Source organism: Rattus norvegicus, chromosome 2, assembly GCF_036323735.1.
Source record: "Rattus norvegicus strain BN/NHsdMcwi chromosome 2, GRCr8, whole genome shotgun sequence".
Lineage (NCBI taxonomy): Eukaryota > Metazoa > Chordata > Mammalia > Rodentia > Muridae > Rattus > Rattus norvegicus.
The window spans coordinates 156,133,315-156,156,816 of NC_086020.1; the positions used below are offsets into that span (position 1 = coordinate 156,133,315).

The 23,502-nt window shown below is 45.8% G+C and overlaps 1 protein-coding gene across 3 annotated transcripts in view; it reads left to right on the forward strand.

The window, feature by feature from the left end:
- Ppm1l (protein phosphatase, Mg2+/Mn2+ dependent, 1L) overlaps positions 1-16,057 on the forward strand; it is a 272,767-nt gene extending 256,710 nt beyond the window's left edge. For 2 of the 3 annotated variants that reach the window (XM_039102287.2, XM_017590865.3), the window contains exons 3-4: positions 4,141-4,302; positions 7,919-15,848. In XM_039102287.2, the coding sequence (XP_038958215.1) occupies positions 4,141-4,302; positions 7,919-8,265 (509 nt within the window). In that variant the 3' untranslated portion in view covers positions 8,266-15,848. 3 annotated transcript variants of the gene reach the window in all.
- The last annotated feature ends 7,445 nt before the right edge of the window (positions 16,058-23,502 follow it).

Consider the following 23,502-nt stretch of genomic DNA (forward strand, 5'->3'; position numbering starts at 1 on the left):
ACCAGCAATGGATGAGTGTTCCATTTACTTAGCACCCTCGTCAGCATGAGATGTCATTTGTTTTATTGACCTTGGCCATTCTGACAGGTGTAAGACAGAATCTCAAAGTAGTTTTTGTTTGCATGTCCCTGGAGACTAAGGATGCTGTGCTGACTTTTGTGTCACCTTGACACAAGCTAAAGTCATCTGAGAGAAAAATCCAATTGAGAAGATGCCTCCATAAGATTGGGCTATAGGCAACCTTGTAGGGTATTTTCTTAATTACTGATTGATGGCAGAGTGCCCAGTCCAGTGTGGTTAGTGCCTTCCCTGGGCTGGTGGTCCTGGGTTCTCAGACACTGGAATGAGAGAAAGCAGGCAGAGCAAGTCACAGGGAGCAAGCCAGTAAGCAGCACCCTTCCATGGCCTCTGCATCCGCTCCTGCCTCCAGGTTCCTGCCCTGCTTGAGTTCTTGTCTTGAATACCTTCAACAATGAACAATGATATGGAAGCAGGAGTCAAATAAACCCTTTCCTTCTCCTTGGGCTGTTGTAGGGTATTTCCTTCAGCTTTTAGGTTATGATGTTTCATCACAGAAATAGTATCAATAACAAAGAGAAATGTTGAACATTTCTTTAAATGATTCTTAACCATTTGTGTTTCCTCTTACTATCTAGATATTTTTTAGTTCTTAGTATATTTTGGATATTAGCCATCTATCAGTTGTATACTTGGTAGAACTCTTTTCCCATACTGTAGGCTGCTGCTTTGTCTGGGTGACGGTGTCTTTGCCCACAGAAGCTTTTCGGTTGTATGAGGTCTTATTAATGCCTGTGCTATCAGTATCTGGTTCAGAAAATCGTCTTTCTCTGTGCCAGTGAGTTCAAGGCTCACCTTCTCTTCTGTCAGGCTTTGATAGATTTGGAGTTTTAAGCAGCGTGAGAGGTAAGGATCTATTTTGATTCTTCTATATGCAGCCATCCGGTTTGACCAGCACCATTTGTTGAAGATGATGTCTTTTTTCAGGGTGTGTTTTGGGCTTCTTTTTTTTATTTATTTGTTTATTTATTTATTATTATATAAGTCCACTGTAGCTGTCTTCAGACACACCAGAAGAGGGCATCAGATCCCATTACAGATGGTTGTGAGCCACCATGTGGTTGCTGGGAATTGAACTCAGGACCTCTGGAAGAGCAGTTGGCACTCTTGACCACTGAGCCATCTCTCCAGCCCCCGTGTTTTGGGCTTCTTTACCAATAATGTTAACATAGAACATAGGTGTGTGGACTTCGTTGAGTCTTTAGTTTAATTCACTAACCAACGTGCCTGGTTTTGTGCCATTTTTGGTTACTGTAGCTCTGTAGTACAATTTGAGATGGGAGACTGTGATACCTCCCTCAGTTCTTTTATTTATGATTGTTTAAGCTATCCTGTTTTGTTTTGTTTTTTTGCGTTTCTATATGAAACTGAAAATTCTCTTCGGTATCTATGAAGAATTGTGTTAGCATTTTAATGGGGATTTCTTTGAATCTGTAGATTACTTTTGGTAGGATGGCCATTTTTACTGTATTAATTCTACTAATCTATGAGCATGTGAGATCTTTTTATCTTCTGAGGTGTTCTTCAATGAGGTGTTTCTTCTTTCTTCTGAGATGTTAGGTTCTTTCTTCAATGTTTTTAATCATACAAATATTTCACTTGCTTGATTAAAGTGACCTCAAATTTTATATTATTTAAGGCCATTATGAAAAATGTTGTTTTCCCTGATTTTTTTTTTCTCAGTCTTTCTGTCGTTTCTATAAAAGGAAGGCTACTGGATTTTGTGAGTTAATTTTGTATCCAGCTACTTTGCTGAATGTGTTTATCAGCTATAGGAGTTTTCCAGTGTAATATTTAGGGTTTCTTAAGTATACTATCACATCATCTGCAAATAAAGATGCTTAGACTTCTTACTTTCTGATTTGTGTCCTCTTGATCTCCTTCAGTTGTCTTATTGATCTAGCGAACTTCAAATACTATTGAAATGGAATGCAGGGAATAGACAGTCTTGTCTTGTTCCTGATTTTAGTGGAACTGCTTTGATTTTCTCCCCATTTTTACATAGCTATGGGCTTGCTGTAAACCACCTTTCTTATGTTGATGTATATCCCTAAATGAAATCACCAAAAATGGGGGAAGAGGGGGAGACAAAGCTTCAACTGGGTATCTCTTACCACCAAATGAAGCTTCCAGTTCTGAGAATGGGTTATATCTAATTGAATTAATGGCCAAAAGGGTTTCGTGGGAACCCCCAAGCAACCCAAGCCCTTGTCAAGTCTATAGGCTGCTCTCCACAAACTGAGGGCAAGGCACCTAGAGCTGAAGACAACACCTCTGCAACTTACTGAACATAGAGAAGTCTGGCTGCTGCCTACCTAGGCCTTTACCCCTACAGGGTCATGCTCTTAGTACCAGAAGGTACACCGCATGCTACCAAAGAACGATAAAAACCAAGCCATCTTGAAACCCTTTGATCTACGTCGTTGTCCCGCCTGCATGATATGCTAGTGCCATGGTGACTCGGAGCATTTAGGGATGACCAGTTAATATCAGATTTGACTTAAGGCTTGCTCCATGAGATGGAACCTATCCCTAACACTGCTTGTTTACCGAGAACCTGAGTCTAGATATCCCAGGGACCCAGGGTAAAACCACATACTACTATTCTAAAAGACTAGCAATAAACAGACTCCTAGTGACATTCTGCTATACTCATAGGTCAGTGCCTTTCCCAGCTATCATCAGAGAAGCTTCCTCCTATACCCCATGGGGACAAATACAGAGACCACAGGCAGACAGTATGCAGAGTGAGAGACCTTGGAATGCTCAGCCCTAAATAGAATGTCTCCATCAAATCCCTCCCCTTGGGGCCCAGGGAACCCTGAGGATGAGGAGGTGGAAGAATGGAAATGCCAGAGCAGGTAGAGGGCCAGGAGAACAAGGTCCTCTACATGAGCGTGGTCAGTGCACATGTGAACTCAGAGTCTGAGGCAGTGTGAACTTTCTCACATGCCCCGCCATCTCGTCACCCCCAATCATTTCCCCTAATTCAGAAAGAATAGAGTTTCAAGCAGAATTGTAATTGAATATACTGATTATTGTAATTAACCTCTTGTTCATATCAACCTGTATTCTCTCTGTTACAAACAGGGTCCTCTTTTTGTTGTTGTTGTTGTTCTAGGAAGAGTAAAAAGGTCATTTAGATGCAGTTTATAATTTTGTTATGGAGTGCAGCGTTCTTAATGAGGAAGGGACCTTTAGGGAAGGACCAAGTGAATATTTTTGAACAAATAAAGGAGCTGTCAATTTGAGGCCAGAGAGGAACGAGTTGTGAGTTGGGTTTCAATAGACAGGTGACCACTGACAGTGACTGGCAGGGGTCAGAGGGAGGCAAAAGACAGTTCGAATTTCTTTGCTGTGTTCGTATTCACTTCAGAAGGAACTGAGGAAAGCTTGTCTTTGTGTGTTCTGTGTGGACTTCAGGCCATCACGTGATCAGACCACCTCGACACTTCCGTCTTCCGTGTAGATGTCTCTGCTTCTGCTGTTGTAGCCTGCCCCTGCACACCTGGGGCGGGCAGCCCTTTCCCTAGTCCCTGGTCTCTGCTCTCAGACTTTCTATATTTGAGCTCAACCTTTCCTGACAGTACTGGTTTTGTCACAGTGCCACAGGATATGGTCTTTAGCATCTGCCTTTTCCTCAGGAGCCAGCCCGCCCCCACCTATCCGCTTTCACACTTGCCACTGGGACTTCTCAGAGACTCGGTACCAACAAGAAGATGAAAACACACGTAGCAGCTGTCTAGGGCTTCGAGCTGATTCTAATTCTCCCCTAATCCTCTGGAATGTGGTGTTTTAAATTGAGAGTAGCAGAAACAAAGTGATTTAGGAAAATGATACTGTTCCTCTAGCCTGTTTCAGTGACAGCGTAACATGGTTAAGAGAATGGCCTGTCAGATTTGATCAATGGTGTCGAAGTGAATCGTGATTATTCCCGGAGTAACTGGAGTAAAGCTCCTCTGGCAAGAGAGGCTCTAAGGACAGGAGTCAGCTGGCCTGGAGACGCAGGGGACCCATCCATGCCCTGCCCCGGCTACACTGCTTCTTCCTTCTGTCTTGCAGGAACAACGTGTTTGATCGCTCTACTCTCAGATAAAGACCTCACCGTGGCCAACGTGGGTGACTCTCGAGGAGTCTTGTGTGACAAAGATGGCAATGCCATTCCCTTGTCTCACGATCACAAGCCTTACCAGCTGAAGGAGAGGAAGAGGATAAAGAGAGCTGGTGAGTCTGTGGCCCCGCCCCTGCCGTGGAGGAAGTCCACAGTCCTGTTTGGTGATCTAGGTGCCAGCTTGGAGAGTTTCCCGGGAGGGAGGGAGCAAGTTCACCCAACAGCACACAGTCACAATGACATGACCATAACTGCTCTATATTCCTAAACTGTACATTTCCTATTAATTAATGGCAACCTAATTTGCTACTCTTCTCTGCCAAAGGCAAACCTTTCCGTTTTAAAATTCAACCTAATCTCTGGGCCCCTGCGCCCTTGCAGCCGTGCCAGACTCATGAAACTCCAGTGTGAACTCCAGTGATATATTTGTGCCTTTGCAAATGTCATTCCCACTTCCAAGAAGATTCAAAGTATGCATCCCTTAAAATTCAACTCCTGAGTGTCCTGTTGGAAGCTTTTCACGTCCCACGGAGGCCAAGACTTCCACAGGCTGGCGCAGCTGCCCCTTCTGTCTTGTTCTGGCATCCTCAGTACGTCTCATTGGGCTCCCTGTGAAAATGCACGCACACAGCTGGCTCTTACCTGCCTTCCCTTCCTGACCGGGCTCAGCACTGCGGAACCAACCAGTGCAGACATGGCAGTGAGCTCTTGAGAGACAAGAACTTGACCTTGGCTATCTCCATACCTCGGCACACGACTTGGTGACCGTCCTCAGTTGAGAGGGAAGAGACCGTTGTTTATTTGTCATGCCCTCCTCCCCTGCACACACACAGGGCCCTCATGAAATTTACATTCTTAAGTTGGTTGGGGTGAAGATAGAGGAAACAAGCACCCATTAAAATCAGTGAGTTCCGTAGTGTACCATAAGGTAGTAACTACTGTCTAGATGCATAACGTGGATGAAGAAACGGGGGTGGCAGGAAACTATAACATTTAAGTAGGGTGGTTGACATAAAGTTGCTAAGGTGATACTCATTTTTTGAGATGGGGTTTCAAGTAGCCCAGGCTAACCCAAGTCTCCTGCCTCCACCTCCCAAGTCCTTCAGTTCAAGGCCTGGGTCAATAAGTCCACACCGAAGATCAGATGGCTAAGTTTTGCAGATTCAGATGCCCCTGGAAGCTCTATGGTAGTGTCCAGCATGTGTCCTTGAGATTTCACAAGCATGGTGTCCTCTGTCCCCTCCCTGTCATACCTAACAAGCTGCCACTCTACAGCGCTTCCTTATAGAAGAAAGTTTGAACACTGTCTCCAAGATTAATCTGACCTACTCTGTTTTTTTTTTTCATAAAGTAGGCAAGGGTGTATATTTTTTTTAATACTTTTACTCTGAAAATTTCATACAATGTATTTTGATCATATTCATTCTCCTCCCACAAATTCGCCCAGCTCTACCCCCTAAGTGTACTTGTTAGGGTTCTTTAGAGGGTCAGAATTGATACGTGTGTGTGTGTGTGTGTGTGTAATATGTATACTATATTACATATATTATTGTTTATATTATTAAATAATCATAAATATCTATGAGATCTATCTGACTGTCTTAAAAGCTGTGGTTACAACCATGGCTCTCTCACAATGAGAGAAGGCAAAGAGTCCATCAGTTGAATAGTCCACAAGACAGGATGTATCAGCTGTGCAATGCCTCAGCGGCAGTGTAGATGAACTTGCCAGCATGAGGGAAGACAAGTAGGCAAAAAGGCAAAATCTTCCCTCTTCCATGTCCTTTTATGCATGTGGGCTGCCGCCAGAATGTGTAGCCTAGACAATCCAATCCACCTCAGACAATCCAATCAAGAAAATCCCTCACGGACACGCCCAGCTGTTTGGGGATGTGTCCTAGATAGAGTCAACTTGAGAGCCAAGATTAGCCATCATATCGTTACGCAACCTTGTGGCTTTTCTCCCTACCCATCAAGTCCAATCGTCCTGCCCATGTGAGACCATCCACAGTCTAACTACCAAGGGCCACACCCTTGAAGAAATGGGCTCTTTCTTCCAGCAGCTGTCACTTGCCAGTAGCTTCTCAGCTAAGGGTGGACCTTCATGCCCGCTTCTCACCTCCATACTTGAATGTTGTCTGACTTGAGTCTCCACAGGTACTGTGCATACTGTCACAATGTCGTGAGTTCTTGTGTGAGCTACCCTGCTGTTCCCCTTGGAGTCCTCCACCACCTCTGACCCTTACACTCTTGCTGCCCCCTCCGCCTCCATGACCTCCAAATCTTAGGCAGAGAGGGCATGACATAGATGTTCCATTTAGAGCTAAGTACTCTCAGGTCTCATGTTCTGTGTACCTGGACCATTTGTGAGTCTCTTGTTTTAATCGCCCTAAATGACCTAATGAGTAATGATAAGTTTTGTCACCTTTATTTGTGTTTAGTATGACCATAGACTTCACGACATCTCTCTTCCTCCCACTCAGCATGACAGGAACTTCTGGCCATATAATGGTGACCTTTCTGTCTCTGCTGTTTCACTGCCAGCATCAGTGTTAGCTTCCATTCACCATGTGTAGGAGCCTGACACACATCATACATGTTTATATATTCTGTGAAGACTATAGTGTTAAAATCACTCTATAGCCAGTAATCTAGAACTTCAGAGAGACCTTTGTCCACGGACATACAGCCAGTGGATGACAATGCCAGAATTGAAACCATGGCCGACTACACAGCTCAGGTCCGTGACCACTACACCACACTTGCAGGAATTGTCTGCTGTTCTGTCCACCATTCCCTTAAAGCAAACCTCTCTATGCTGTTCCCTCCCACAAGCCATTCCTCCACCCTGCCTCCCTTCAGTGGTTAGCAGTGGTTAACCTGTCACAGAAGAGTATTACTCGATGCCTGTGACTTTCATGCGTGGCTCCTCTCTCCTCCAGGGTTGTCAGGGAAAGGTCTAGAGCTTACATAACTTTCATGGAAAGTTTCATGGCTCCTTTAAAGAAAGGCTAGTGAAAGCCAGGGGGGTAGTGGAGCACGTCTTTAATCCCAGTGCTCAGGGGGTGGAAACCAGGAAGTCAGAAATGCAAGGCCAGCCTCAGCCATGTAGTGAGTTCAAGACGACCTTGGACCATAAGAGGTTTTCTCTCAAAGAGGAAGGGAGAGAGGGAAAAGAATGGACAGCACTGAGCGATGTGCTATCCCGCACTGTGCTAGGGAATGTGTATGGAATAATGTCTTACATTCTCACGATACAGTGGAATAGGTGTTATACTCATTTGGTTTTCCTTGATCCCAGTTCTTCTTGAGATCCACAACAGCACATCCAAGAGTGACCTCACTAGCGACTATTTCAGAGACGTCTCCTGCCTGTGCACCTGCTTTTCAGAATTTTCTTTCCACTCTCTTCAAACCCCGATGCTGGAGCTGCCTGCTGTCAGTCACCGAGCAGCCACAGGGTGTTATTAAAGCTGATGCTCTGTCCCTGCCCATACTCAACCCTTCATATTCTCGCACACATTAGCAGGGCCGAGGATGAGAGCGTGAAGTTCTGCTGCAGGCCCTGCTGCAGGATGCTGCTGGCCTCGGCAGTGACAAAGGGGAAGGAGGAGTACTTGTGGCTCAGTTCTCATGTAGCAGACTAGCTTGTGGTACACACATTCAAACTGTACCAAGCATGGGAGATTATCAGCTGGGCAAGCTAATGGGCTCCTTCTGTCTTTCCAGGTGGGTTCATCAGCTTTAATGGCTCCTGGAGGGTCCAGGGGATCCTAGCCATGTCTCGATCCCTGGGAGATTATCCGCTGAAAAATCTCAACGTGGTCATCCCAGACCCAGACATCTTGACCTTTGACCTGGACAAGCTGCAGCCTGAGTTCATGATCTTAGCGTCGGATGGCCTGTGGGATGCTTTTAGCAATGAAGAAGCAGTTCGATTCATCAAGGAGCGCTTGGATGAGCCGCACTTTGGGGCCAAAAGCATCGTCCTGCAGTCCTTTTACAGAGGCTGCCCTGACAATATTACAGTCATGGTGGTGAAGTTCAGGAATAGTAGCAAAACGGAAGAGCAGTGAGCCCTACAGGATCTCAGCTGTCCCAAACTAGAGGACGCTCAACATACTGTTCTCTTCATGTAGTAAACAGTGTGGGAATTATAATTAGGATCATGCATCCCAACACAGAACCCCCTTCCCTGATGGCCTTGAATCCCTTTGGAGTGCTGAGCTGAGGGTTCCCTGGCTGACATCGAAGAGAGGCTGCTAGGTTTGTGCTCCCCCAGCCCTTCTATCAGTGTTTGAAATGCATACATAGGTAGCCGTAGATCCCACGTGTGAGGCAAAAGAAAGACAGGCCATGTATTTTCCTTTTTAATGTACTTTTCATGATCTCTTTCCTGGTCCTTCAGGAACCTGCCTTGGTGTCCTCTCCTGCACCTGGGAAGGGCGAGCCGGTGTTGCCCGTCCATCACCGTGATGATGTGGTAGCCACGCTCTCTGCCTCAAAGTAGTTCCCTCAGAAATGCTCTCCCCTTCTGAGCGTTGGCCTTTAGTACTCCAGCAGCCTGGAAGGAGACGTGCAACACTTAGTCATGTGTTGCCTGCTCCTAGAGACTGAGGCACGGAAAGTCAGTGCAGCTTCCTGTACACCAGACCTCCCCCTTCCCCTTGCTTCCTTCATTAGTTAAGAGAGTCAGGATGCAGTTAACCAGCCCCTATGTCTCTCCTCCTGGAGGTAACCTCACCATGTTCACACCTTACAGGGTGGAAAGCACATCACAGTACAGTGCCCTTCCGCCCTGAAGGAGGAATAGGGCTGGGATGATTCTCAATGTGCTTGAGAATCGCTGTCCACCCTGGAGAGGAGGGCAGGAGTCCTGGGGTCACCAGCTCACACTCACCAGCCGCTGGTTTCTGCACGGCCCTTCTCGAGCCCGTTCTACCAAGTAGCTTTCCTGTCTCCCAAACAGTGCTGGGAGAAACTGCAGCCTAGAATCACCCACAAGTGCTGTTCCCAGCTAGCACCGCAAGTTGGTATTTGGTGGCAAACTACTGGGACATGCTTCCTGGCAAGAGAAAGACCTTTCATGTTCAATTGCAAATACCCATACCCAGGCAAATGTGAACTGTCTGCTGTGACCTGGAGGGAGAACGGCAGACTGGCTCCTGGGGACCTGCGTGCACTGGTGGCAGAGCTGGTTGGGAAGAGAACCCTCAGAGACAAGCAGCAGAGTCATTTGGGGGCTAGAGGGCTAGATTACTGCTCCTAACACCAAAGTTATGGGGGGGGGGGGTCCCAGTCTATATACTTTGTAAGTTAATTTATAGGACATATTAGGTTGTCCTTTTTGATTGATTGAACCAGCCCCAAAGAGCCAAGGTTATCGTTGTGAACACGCTCCGAGCCCGCCTGGCTTTGTCCTCTCAGAGGGTGTTTGTCAGCATGGCTTCTCAGGGCCTGCTCCTTAGCTACCCCTTCCCCACTGCCAAGCCCTCTGTCCTTCAGCTGCAGGGCTTGTAGGTGGAGAATGGCAGACTTGGACTCCTCGGACGCACACTGTCTTGATTCCGCTGGGAACTCGCTTTCCTCTGACTGCATCAAGAATTAATAATGGCCTCCCAGAAAAATCACTTACTTTTGTATCTTGTGTCTTCAACATTGGAATTAGGGTCTTTTCTGCTTTTCAGAATGTTTTAGTACAAAATACATTCTATCATGTTAGAGTGGAGCGTTGGCTTGTGGAGATGCGGGCTGACGGTGTTCATTATGGCTCTAGTGGAAGGGGAGTGGAGGAGGCAGGTGTGGGGTTAACCAGTGCTGGGATGGGCCTGTCCACTTCGGATGCTCTTACTCTAGAGTGCCCGAAGCCCTTCCTCTAGCTAAAGGTCCAGATTGACAGAAGAGAGTCAACTCTTTTCTGTATTTGCCTAACACAGAAGTATATAACAAGAGGAAAGAAAAGTAATTCGAGACACAAATGTTTCCGTAAAGAAAAAAAAAAAAAAAGACTTTGCTATCAAATTAGTCGGTTGGTATTCCTTGAGCAAGCAGGGTCTTTAAACCAGCATGGCTGACTACACTGGCTACAGAGCCTTCTGATCGAGGTTTATGGATATGTCTTGTAAATTTTGCTTTGGAGAAGAAACTTATTTAACCAAATAGGAAAAAAAAAATTATATATATATATATATCTCCTTTCTGGCCTCTTCCCCTTCCCATGGCTTGTATACTTTTTTAAAGATAGAAATTCTAGGCAAAATGGTAGTATTTTGATAAGTAGTTACACATAAAACAAGAGTAGCCCTTTACCTTCTCCCCCTCCTGGAATGCCCCTTCCTGATCTGTGCCCAGCCATGGCGAGTCTACAGTTAGGTGTGGGCTCTGCATCCTGGCCACTCCCCTTCTCTGGCGGCTTCAGAAGGGTGAATCTAGCTGCAAGAGAAACGGATTTGAGAGAGTAAGTGTGAAACTTCCATAAACAGCACTGCCAAAGCCTTGGGCCCATCCCAAAGGCTCCCCGGACTCCCTACCTAGCCTGAGTTCTAATTGCCAATAGTCCCCACAGTGCCAAAGTTGGGAGAGTTTTACAGTGTTTTAGGAGTAGAGCTGATGCCAGCCCAGCCCCCCAGGCCCCTTACCTGTGCTGCTGCTTCCCTGGCGATTTCTACTCTTCAGGTGGGATAGGGTGGGAGGGTGGGGCAGGATTTTAAAGAACTCACTGCATTTGCAGTTGTTTAATCATAAAAATAAATTATACAAACCCAGAACAGTCCAAAGCTAGTTCCCAAGAGCTGTTTCTAAAATGTGATCAGCTCAGCCAAGCCAGTCTGGATCACTGTTCGACCCCATGGTGTGTGCACTCACTCCCGGTAGCCAGGTACTCTCTGCTCCTTGCTGTGAATGGAAGGGACTGGCCTCTTGAATCTGGTATTTGTCAAAAACAAGACCCAGAGAAGGTTCTAGTACACAGCTTCCCCGGCTTGGCAACTGTGATTTGGACAGTTTGCACAGATGCAGAAGAAGGCAGGGAGTGCTAGCACTGATGTTCTAATCCTCTCAGGAGGCTCTAGGGAGCTGACTGCACTCTTGGCTTGGGCATCTGGAAATGTGTGAAGGAGTCACAAAAGCAGTGACCTCTTTTTCCTTTGCCAGGTGCACTTTGATTTTCCTGTTTGTTCTCATCCTCCTCTTCCTGATTTCACAGATCTTTTTCCTCCTTTGACCCAGGATTACACATAGCTTCTCTCTGGAATAGTCACCCAAAGTACCCTGTGTTTGTTTAACCAGCACTCCTGATTCAGCTCTGGACAAGATGGCGGTCAGATACTGGGGAAGGAGGGAGGTGAACTCCGAACCATGAACTGCCTTTGGGCAAATCGGATGCATCTTGCAGGAACAGAGGAATCTAGCAGCCCTCAACACAGGGAACACATATACTAGAAATGTTTTTAGATACATGGTTTTATTGTCAGAGGAGGTGGGGAGCCATACTTCATGGTGCGAAATAAATTCACAACCAAGCTGAATGTCATAGAGGAGAGGAGAAAATCACATACAACACAGTGTCTGCAAACTTCTTGTTTTTCATATTAGCTTGATCACAGGTCTGAATAACCCCTCCTGACAGGCCAATGGGATCCTAGGAATTACGGTTTGTAAGTCAGAAGCACTGAGCATTCATCTGCAAGGCTGGCTTAGGATAGAAACAGTATTGGAATGCGATGATTTGATATGACCAACGGTCTCCATTGACAGCAGAAGGCCAGCAGGCACATTGAAACATTCTGAAAGGCCTCCCTCCTTTTCTGTAAGAAGCAAGGGCTTCGCCATGCTGGGCTTCTCGGCTGGGCTACCTCAGCGCTCAGTCGTTTCTCTGCAGCTTTCTTTGCTTTCCAAATTAAACCAAGATGTTTTTCCCTCATCACTGACACACACCAAGAAAGAAAGGAAGGAGGAAGGAAGGAAAGAAGGAAGGAAGGAAGGCAGGCAAACAAGCAAGCGGGAAAATACACACTTGATTGACATTGTAACTAATGTGTAATAGGAATGTCAACTGTTAATATTGACACACTATTATCTTTTCTCTCTTCACACCAGACTCTTTGAAATAATTTGCAATCTAGAACTCATATATCCTGAAATTCATAGCCTATGTCATCCTGTCTTTACACATGTGCACACACGCGCGCGCGCGCGCACACACACACACACACACACACACACACACACACACACACAGACAGTTAAGTCTGGCAACTTAAAAGGCTTGCCCATATCTATCTCCCTAGCCATTATCAATTGGGGGAGGGGGAACAGGCAGCTGTAACAAGTAACCCAAAACTATGGGTGAAACACAGAATAGAATAAATCTGGGGTACAGTCACTAATTTAAAACTGCATCTGATATTTTGGGGAATATGCCACCTATATAATACAAAATAGTAAAAAGTAAAACAAAGCTAAGAATAGCATCCCTTAAACTAAGCCGTAGATCGGAAAAGGACAAGGACAGTTGGTACGGTGGGATCCTTAGGTCCGTTTCTAAATGTCCCCTAATACATAAGCGTTTGCAGTCTTAGTAACGCTGCTGCTCTGTCCGTCGTTTGGTCGGTTTACTACTGCCGAGGGGCATACTGTCAACCCAGTGTTATATCATGTACATGTATAATCATGTACATGTACACCCATGTACAGTCTGGGTTAAGGTCACCTCTGAGACGCGTGTGTGCTGTTCATCTCCACAAATCATCATAGGCGCGTTTGCTGTTCAGAATTTCACTAAGAAGCAAACATGCAGCAAAGGAGTAGTTCATATTCAGGGGCCTATTTTCATTTATTCTAAGTCTTGTATTGTTTAACCACAGAATCTTGTACATTCGCCACGTCTAAATACATTTTTGAAAGCTTCCAAAGACCAGCCTCCTTCTTCTTGGCATAAGGACATTATTTAATGGTTCTGGCGGCAGCTTGGGGCTAGCAGGTTTTAAGGAAGGGCAGGAAAATCTACCTGACCCTCACAGTGCTCATGAGGAACTCTAGCAGCCACACATTATCACAACATTCCCGACAATCCAGATCTTTAAATAGGAGAGTTACATCCTTTCAGACCATTTAATTGCCCATTCATATCTGAAGTGTGTTCACACAGAGGCAAAGGGAGAAGCCTTGGTCCAGGACTGGGGTGAAAGTGGTCAAGCCTGGGTTTCCAGATGCCTGTGCACATGCAGCTTTGGATACAAACTTCCAACTCCTGTACGAAGCATCGTACAAGAGGTGCTAGTGTAGACATTTGCTGATTCTTTAAAAAGGAACCCTCATTTTCAACAGCAAAGTTGAACTGTTGTAAACTGAGTCCCAATCCCCTTTCTCCCCAGTGGGGTCTGGTAGGTGTGGGCTCACCCAGCATGGCCCTAGCAAGGCACCAGCTCATTCTCTTCCTGCCCAAACCCTGGATGTGGCTTTTCTTAGAATGTTTGCATTTTCAAAGTAATGTCCCTTTTTATACTTTTTAAAGATGCTAATGGAGATGAAATGGTTTGAACATGCTGGTGATTTTCCAGATGTCAGCTGTCAACAAGGAAAGCAGTGACTGCCTGGTTGATAACAGGCAGGTTCACGGAAATAATTTCACTGTGCAATAATTTAGCATTTTTTTATGTAATACAGTCACACTACTCTCATAATTTTTAATTAGCCTGATAGAAAGCATGTATTAGACATCTTTAAGTTGGGAGGATTATGTCCTATGTAAATTTTAAATTTGCCTCAACCTATGTAAGGACGAATAGGGACTGCTTAGAACACTGCACACAGTTCTGTCACACAGGGAGAATCTAAACCATGGAACAGTAGACAATGCTCTCTACAGGCTCCAAGGCTCCATCCAGTAGTTTCTCTGTGTGTTTTTCATCGGATCCTTTTACCTGAAAACCCAAAGTTGGGAAATTGCCACGACATCATTTCAGAGCAGTAGAGGGCTCCTACATTCTTAACTTCTGTTTGTTCTTTTAAAACTGGCTCTGTGAAAGAGATTGGGACTATCTGCCTGTGTCCTCCCTTAGAGAGGAAGGCAAAGTTGGAATGGAGAGCATTTAGGGACCAGGACGGGGTGGGGGGGCAGGACCACCCCAATGGAGGGAATGGAACCTGCATTTGGTTAAAGTCGGATCACTCACATTTCTGGTCACTAGCGTTTACATGTTTACCGTCTGGTTGTCCTGAGTGCTGTCCCTCTCCGCGGTCCTTGGCTGTTAGGCTTACCTCTGTTTCTGTGTGAACATCCTTTTGACAATGGATTGTCTAAAATAGAACACTGTGACAACGCACGGCACCGTGTTTGCCATCTACACTGCCTTCTCACAGGAGGTTGAGAGAGAATGTGCCTGAGTCGTCCCCGACGTGACAGGGGACATGCATGGCCTCAGCAGTGGTCTGGTAGAAGCCAGGCTTCCTGTCCTCCAGAGAGAATGGGAAGGAATGGTAACCTTGTACCATGTGGATTTGTGTTTTTCTTTCTATTTTTGGTCCTAAGAGATGATAAATTGTAATGCCCCAAGAGCAAACCCAGGACTAAGAATGTTTATCATCCGTCTCCTAACAATGTGGATGGCAAATTTGTCATTTGGAAGGCTAGCATATTTCAGGAATACAATTACTTAACTTCAAATGCAAGCAAACACGAAATGTCAGATTTTTTTAAACAACAAAAATGGTCTCTTAGCATTCCACATTCTAAACATGATTTATGTTTTGTACTTTGAACAAGAATAGCAAAATCTATTTTCTGTATGGGGGGGGGACCTAAATATCAGCTGTGGGTTTTTTAACCAAAGAAGCAAAGGCTTTTAACCTCTGCCAGCCCCATCTTCCCTAAGCTATTTGAGCCCCACTGGGTTACACTCCTCTGCTTACTCAGAATAAACTAACAAGAAAAAAGCACCTCACAGTAGTATGGAGTCAGCACTTGCAGAAGAAATCTCACGAGTTTCTGACACAATCAAGACCACAGGGCTGGGGGCGGGGATAATACAGAAAGGAGGAAGAGGAAAGGAAAGAGGGAAGGGACCACTGTCATAGCTGAGTGGTAGTCTCTGTGAATGGTAGCATAGCTCAGAGGTCCTGAGCTTGTCCTGAGCCGTCACTGGAAGTGCTGGCTTTGTATAAGTTCTTTATATCCACCTGACATCATGAAATCCTTTCCCTTGGCAGTGTGTCCTTTCTACTTTAAACATCAGCTCGGGTTGTTTCTCAGAACATACCAAGATCCATAATGTATCAGCCATGTTTAAAAACTCTTGACATGTTTAATGATCTCACAGATCAACCAGGCTTCTGACTCAGTCCCCCAAACCCATCTGTACATCAGAGCCTTGCTGAAACCGGTGCACTTGGACCTACTTAGGGCGTTTCATTTCTACAGTCTACACTTGTCTCTACCAGACGTGAGAAACCACAATGCTGCAGGGGGTTTGGGTAGAGGTCAGAGCCGGTGGCAATGCAGTCACTCAAGATGCATGGCGTGTCATTTGGTCCCTTTGATGTGCAGGGTAGAGTTGGCATTGTAGAGACTGCTGTGTTCATGCAACCACTAGTTCTATGTTGTACACAAAATGAACAGCTAAAGGAGAAAAAGTAAACCCATTAAAGCTATTAAAATATATGTTCCTACTCTTCTTTTCCTTGAACTAAACTCATTTCTGTTTGGAAGATACGTGGTTTTGAGTTCTGATGGCTTGGGATTCTGCTCAAGTGGCAGAAAATTCACAGGTGGAGGACACCTAAACATAGTAGAAGCCAGAGGGAGGAGCTGGTGGCACTTTGGATCAGGAATGAGCCTGACACATTTAAAAATAAAAGTTTTCAAATGCATAAATGTAACATTGGTGCTTATTCTTAACATAGTTTTCAGTTTAATAATCAATATTAGATGATAAGGGTTGTATCAGTTACAGATAGATCCACATTAGCCATCAAGGCATGGCATGACCTAGAATACTACAGAACTGAATATCCATCTGCAAAGATTTCACAAGAGGCACAGGGACACTGAAACACACCGTGTGTGTACATGTGTATGTGCGATGCTGTTTTTTAAGTATTCTGGAGACTAAATGCTCAGACAGGAACATAACCCGGTGTCATGAGAGAGCGCGACCACCGAGTTGCCGAATGTAGAATTGAGTATAACAAATTATGGAGAAGGAGCATAAGAGGCAGCCAGCCTTCGCTTGCTTTCCTCTTCTTTCATTAAAAACACGAGCCAGACACATCGGTTCTCACTTGTAATCCTAGCAGTCATGAAATGGGGCCAGAAGAACCATAAATGCAAGGCAAATCGGAGACCTGGCAAAATCTCCTCAGTAGTGGATAATACTCAGTAGAAGCTGCATTCCGAAGTTTTGGCCTGCCACCATCTTGTGGGAGGATCATTTTTCCAACAGAAATGGAAAGTACGATATCTTCCCCACTTGAGTTGGGATAAATTTGGAAAGCTTTCTTACTCAACTCTGATGGACCTGCTGGTCCCCCGCTAAGGTAAGTCTGTAAACAACAATGGATCTGAGCAAAGTACACTGGGAAGCTGTTTTTAGGATGCCTGAGGCCGAGTTCCTGGGAGGAAGGAAGGACTCACAAGTTGTCCCACGATCATCACAGTTCAGGGCATCAGACTGCAGTCCAAGTGCAGAGAATGCAATGGCAGCCTGTGGATCCCAGGTGGCAGAGTTAAAATGGAGGAGGGGTCAACAGGTCCCGTGTCTCGAGTCTTCAGCTGAGGGCTTTACTGCACAGGGTGGGGGTTGTCAAAGCTGCAGAAGCCTTAAATAGCTGCTACAGAGCTGAGGGCACCAGAGGAATAGAGAGGTTGAGCATTGCTAAGAATTGTCAAGTTCTGACCACATGCAGTGGGGAGACCACTTAAACTATTGCCAATGTCTAGATATCATGCTTTAGAAACATGGACTCTACACTAAGGCCTACTGCAGACTTAGTCTACATATGCTTAAGACTAACCTCTGATAAGAGCTACAGGACAGACAAAATTCCAAAGTTGAGCCCTAACAATCCTGAGGAATTCTCCTAGGCTTTCACTAGTTGGCATAAGTAACCCTTAAAACTCTCCACTGCATCAAAACAAACAAAACCCTCAAGCTTAAAATAGTCACTGAATGACTGAGAGACTGCCTAGAACTAAACACTGAGAACTACTCAGAGTAAGAAAGCAGCTCAGAGTAGTTATGTGTTTTTAACTTCGCTCCCATAGTTCAACATAATGCCATCAGTAGATCATCACATGTAAAGAAACAGAAAAATGTGACTGATAGTCAAGAAACACCGAAGTCAGGAAGAAACAACCCCTAATACCCACAAGGTGCACTTTGAAGAGCTCAGAACAGCTGCAAATGCATTTGGGGAGTTAAAAATAACCATGGTCCTAATGAGAAAAACAAAAAGAATATCAGCATACAGATGCAACATTAAAACACATGTCTTTAGTCCCAGCACTCAGGAGGCAGAGTGGCGTATCTCTGTGAGTTCAAGGCTAGCCTGGTCTACATAACAAGGTCCAGGACAAATAGGCTTGCATAGAGAGACCCAGCCTCAAACAAACAAAATTGAAATGTTGGAATAAAGAACATAATTGTGGTGGTTTGAATAAGCTTGGCCCAGAGATTGGCACTATTAGGTGTGGCCTTGTTGAAGGAAGGTTGTCACTTGGGGGTTGGCTTTGAGACCCTCCTAACTGCCTGGAAGACAACAGTGTTCTCCTGTTTGCCTTTGGAAAAAGATGGAGAATTTTGGCTCCTACAGCCCCACATCTATGTGGATGCTGCCACGCTCCCACCTTGATGATAATGGACTGAACCTCGGAACCTGTAAGTCAGCCCCAATTAAATGTTGTCCTTTCTAAGAGTTGCCTTGGTCATGGTGTCTCTTCACAGCAATGGGAACCCCCAACTAAGACAATAATAAATGTGGAAATAGAACCTAAATTTAAAAAAATATACTTGTTCTGTTTATTAGAACCAAGAAATGAGAAAAGCAGCAGCCATGAATTTAAGCAAGGAGTGCAGTAAAGAAATCACTGTCAAAGCCACGCCATGGTAAGGGGAAGGGAGAGAGAGAATGGCCACAGACATCTGGGGCAGTCAGTCGTAGCTACTTCTTGGAGATGGAGAGGAGCTGAGAGAAAATGCTGGGAGAAAAGCAGACTGGCAGTTGCCAGGGCTAAGGGAGCTGAGAAGTTGTCAATCATGGTGGGAGACCTGCCAGTTGTAAGGGTTATGCTGCCCCGGGAGGAGGCCAGGTGAGCTGGGACAGCCTGGGAACTAGCATGCAGCTCTGACCTGTTGGGGACTTGTTTGAGTTCACAGAGAACTAGAAGCTCTTTCTGGAGGCTGGAGGGCTATGAGAACTGTTAAAAAGTATTGGTTTTCTGACAAGCAGAACCCCACTTTACAAGGTTTCAGAGGAATGTTGAGTGTTTACAGGGTCAGGGTCCAGCCTGACCTGAGCCCAGATGACAATCCTGGGGGTTGGAGCCTGACAGAGATAAAACACCACGACCAAAAGCAACTGGAAGAGGAAGGGTTTTTGTTTGTTTGTTTTTTCATCTTACTCCGTTACGGTAGTGGTTCTCCATTTTCCTAACGCTATGACCCCCTAATAAGTTTAAATATCTCATGCTGTGGTGACCCCCCCCCCATGTAAACTTATTTTCATTGCTACTTCGTAAGTGTAATTATTTGCTATTGTGAATTATAATGTAAATATACTAGATTAGCATTTCCTCCACTTTGCTACAGCCTGTCTTCCTTACCTGATGCCTTGTGGCCTTCCTTGTCATATGGCTATAAAAAGCTCATACAATCTCTTCTGTAGCAAAGCACAACCCTCGTGGTAACCAGAACCCATGTTCTTGGCCATGATCATCCATATTTGGAAGTGAAAAAGAAAGCCAGCTTCTTATTTACTCTAGTGGATATTTTATGTATTTACATTTCAAATGTTATCCCCTTTCCCCCTCTCCCATCCCTCCTACCCACTTCTCCTGCTTCTATGAAGATGCTCCCACTCCCACCCACTCCCACCCACTCCCACCCACTCCCACCTCAACGCCCTGGCATTCCCCTACACTGGGGTAACAAGCTTTCACAGGATCAAGGGCTTCTCCTCTTATTAATGCCAGAAAATGCCATCCTCTGCTACATATGCTCTAGAGCCATGGATCTCTCCATGTCTACTCTTTGATTGGTGGTTTAGTCCCTGGGAGCTCTGGTGGGGTCTGTTTGGTTGATATTGTTGTTCTTCCTATGAAGTTGCAAACCCCTTCAGCTCCTTCAGTTCTTTCTCTTAACTCCTTCATTGGGGTCCCTGTGCTCAGTCCAATGGTTAGCTGCAAGCATCCTCAGCTGTATCAGTAAGGCTCTGGCAGAGCCTCTCAGGAGACAGCTATAGCAGGCTCCTGTCAGCAAGCACTTCTTGGCATCAGCAATAGTGACTGAGTTTGGTAGCTGAATATGGAATGGATCCCCAGGTGGGGCAGTTTCCGGATGGCCTTTTTTCTTCAGTCCCTGCTCCAGTCCCTGTATTTCCTCCCTTGAGTATTTTGTTTCTTATTTACTTTAAAGAGAAGCATTTTTACCTTGATAGCAGCCTGTGAGGAGTGACCCTGTCATAGGCTTCAAGGGCCACAGGAGAAAATGATAACAGTGGATCTCACAGGCTGCACCCTGGAATTATCTGCATGCAGCAAGGCAGGGCTTCCTCTAGAGCTGTGCAAGATGATAAAAATCATTCAAGATTAGATGAGATACGTAAGAGAGATAAGCAAGAACATAGCTCTGACTTCTCTACGTGAAACCTCGTTGCTATGATAAATAAACTTAGGATCATAAGGAAACCCCACCCCCTTTTATAAATGTCGGTGTGTGCCAGGCATTTAGAGGAACTCCTTGGAAATCTGGTCCTGCATGCAGCCTAGGGAGCTGATGGAGCGCGAGAGAATTCCAGTTGAGAAGTGGTCTTTGACCCCACCCAAATCAAAGGACTCACTTTAGCATAAAGGAAGCCACGGGGTATGGTGGCACAAGCCTGTAATCTTAGCATTTGGGAGGCTGGGGGAGGCAAGAGGATTGAAAGTCCTGGGGGATTAAAGCATAAAACTGATATAAGAATCTAGAACACACGAGCAGGGGCTAGGGACACTACAGTTCCACCCTTCTGCCCAGTTAGAGCTAGCCCTCTTCTTACTCCTCTCTGCAGTGATGGTCTGCAAGAGAGGCCTCGGGGAGAAGGGCTTTATCCCTCCACCTCATGCTCACAGCAGGTCCTTATCGAAATGGCTGTTCTCTTGCCATTTTACATCTGGGAAGCAGATGTTCCCACTGTTAATGCCAATATCACGTAGAGGTAAGGCCACGGTTAAGGGAAGTGAAAACTGCAGATGTCTCAGAGAATGACCAAAGCACCAGTTCCACCGAGCCAGAAATCTGCTTTACCTGAGCTGGCCTCAGAAGTTACGCAGCACAAACTTCCGCTGCTGTCACAAAATGCCTCACGGGATCAGATTCAAGAAGGGAGGATTCTGGCTCATGGTGGAGGGACTAGACATCACAGCAGAAGCACATGGTGGAGGAAAAGTATAGGCATCAAGTTTTTGAAACCTACTTTTAATAAGGGTTCAACCTCCCATCTGGTCCACCACCCAGCAATGGAAGTGGAGGAGAGAAGTTACTAGGACACGGGAGAAGTGGACCTGTTCAGCAGTGTTCTCTGGGGGCGAGCTTGATCCTCTTTGGCAGCAGTTTAGTCCTGTAGCAAACACCAAATATGATTCAGCAGCTTCAGACCAGCCCTCTAGGCAGGCAGACACCAGGCAGCGGCAGTTGAAGAAACCACCTGGCTCGCCAACAGGCCTGGGCCGGGGCCACTGACTCCGCAAGCTGCTGCAGGAACCTCAGGAGCAGTTCTTGGGCGAGCGTCTCTCAATGGTGGCATTACCACAAGCTGAGCTCAACTACACTATGTATGGTGAACCAATACATGAGCGTCTTTAGTGAAGAATAGATAGGCGGAGAAAACCAAACCAAAGCTCAGTGCTGGTCTCCCACCGTCTGTGGGGTTATAGTTACTCCTTCATCAAGAGTCCTTTCAGGTGTCTGTTGTAGCCAAACATCCTTTCGCCTGTGTCTGCTTCAGGAAAACTGTTTGTGTGCCCTAACAAAGCATCATTTGATATAACTAACTTTCCAAAGATGCTAGAAGTTGTCGCCTTAGAAAAGTGCTCCTCTGATGTTGGCCAGGAAGCAGAGCGAAGATTGGGCTGCAGTCTCAGTATCTCCTTCAGAGGTCTAACTTCAAATTGTTTAACTTTTTCCCATTTAGCCCCACCTCTCAGATGCTCCCCTGCCTTCCAGTACCACAGGCTGGAGATAAGACCTTTGGCCTTTGCAGACATTTACAATCCAACCCATACTAGAACCCAAAGGCCCTAAGCCACGTGTCCTTTTCACACTGTAAGGCAGATCACTACACTACACCTAGCCACTCATTCCCATACAGTTCATTTCTGCATGATGGGAGAAAGCTCCTAATTCATTTGGTGGCAGGAATACAGTTCTCTACCCTCCTGACACTGGGATTGGTTTTGGCCAGAGCACACGTATCCCACTGTATTTCTGTCAAGTTCCAAACCCCAATATTGTCATCTGGGCTCAGCTCAGGCTGGACCCTGACCCTGTAAACACTCAGCATTCCTCTGAAACCTTGTAAAGTGGGGTTCTGCTTGTCAGAAAACCAATACTTTTTAACAGCTCTCATAGCCCTCCAGCCTCCAGAAGGAGCTTCTAGTTCTCTGTGAAAAACAAGTCCCCAACAGGTCAGAGCTGCATGCTAGTTCCCAGGCTGTCCCAGCTCACCTGGCCTCCTCCCGGGGCAGCATAACCCTTACAACTGGCAGGTCTCCCACCATGATTGCCAACTTCTCTGCTCCCATAGCCCTGGCAACTTCCTCTCCCTGCCTTCTCTCTGGTCTTCTCTCTGTCCCTGAGAGGTGGCTTTGGCAGACTTCCCCCAGATGGCTCTGGCTATTCTGTCACACTCACCTACAATAAAACCCTTCCCCCTAACCATGGAGCTGCCTGATGGAGGCCTCTTACTGCGCCTAGCCTGTTTCCACTAGTCATTTGTTTTGCCTTCTCTCTGTAACGATGGTGTTGCAGATGGCCACTGCCCTTGAACCTGTGCCTTGGCATGAGAAGATACTTGGCGCAGGGTACTAGGTAACTGCTGGCAAGCAATGTACGCTAAAAGTACACACAGCGGTCCTCAATTTCACTCTGAGCCTTGGGAGTGACTGCAGCATAATCTCACCTGAGCTAACCAGTGTGCTAGGAGCCAAAGACTCAGCGCCTGTAAACGAAGGAGGCAGCCCATCGAGTACGAAAACACATGAATGGTGGGGCTGCAACAGACTGGACAGCCAGCCAGCCAAAGCGCAGGGCCCAGCACTAACCTTTGCTTTGGCTGAACTTTTAAAAGCTGTCGGTTCAGAAAGCCAGCAGAGATGGTGTTTTTTTTGTCTTGGTTTTTAAGCCCCTACCTAGTTATTGAGAAGGTGACAGGGAACATGTGTGCCATACGTGAAGGTCAAAAAACCACTTGCAGGAGTCGGCTCTCCCTTCTGTCACGAGGGTGGCTGGGGATCAAATTCAGGCCATCGGGCTCAATGTCAAGTTCCTTTCTACCTGCAGAGCCGTCTCACCAGCCCAGAGGCTGTGGTTTTAATAATAGAATGGGCTAATAATTACCACCCAAAAAGCTTAAAGTTATGAAACATGCAGATGTTTAATTCATCTGACCATTTTTCATAATCATTTTACAGATCTTTAGGAAAAAATCATTAGTTGGACTCAATCTGGGTCTGGATTTTCTGAGACTTAGACTGCAGAATAATTTATTTTATTTTTAAAAATTCTCTCTTAAAATTTTTCTTTTGATCCCTTAACATCCCGAACCTCTCTAAAAACTGATCAAATACATTTTTTTTAAATCACCACCTCCATCAGTCTCAGTCAGTCACTTGTCTGTTGGGTACAGAGCACAGACTGATGACACTAAGGGAGGTGCTCACATGCTCATTCTAGGGAGCCTCCATCACTGTAGTTAGCACCCAGTTAGAAATCAGCATCACAGGAGCTGACTGCTGCTCCTGAGGTCCTATTTTCTGAAGAAGGTTTGAAGACTTATTGCCAGATCATTACTGAGAAGGGATCACCTGTTCTGAATCAACTCTAGGAGAAAGTTGCGAAATC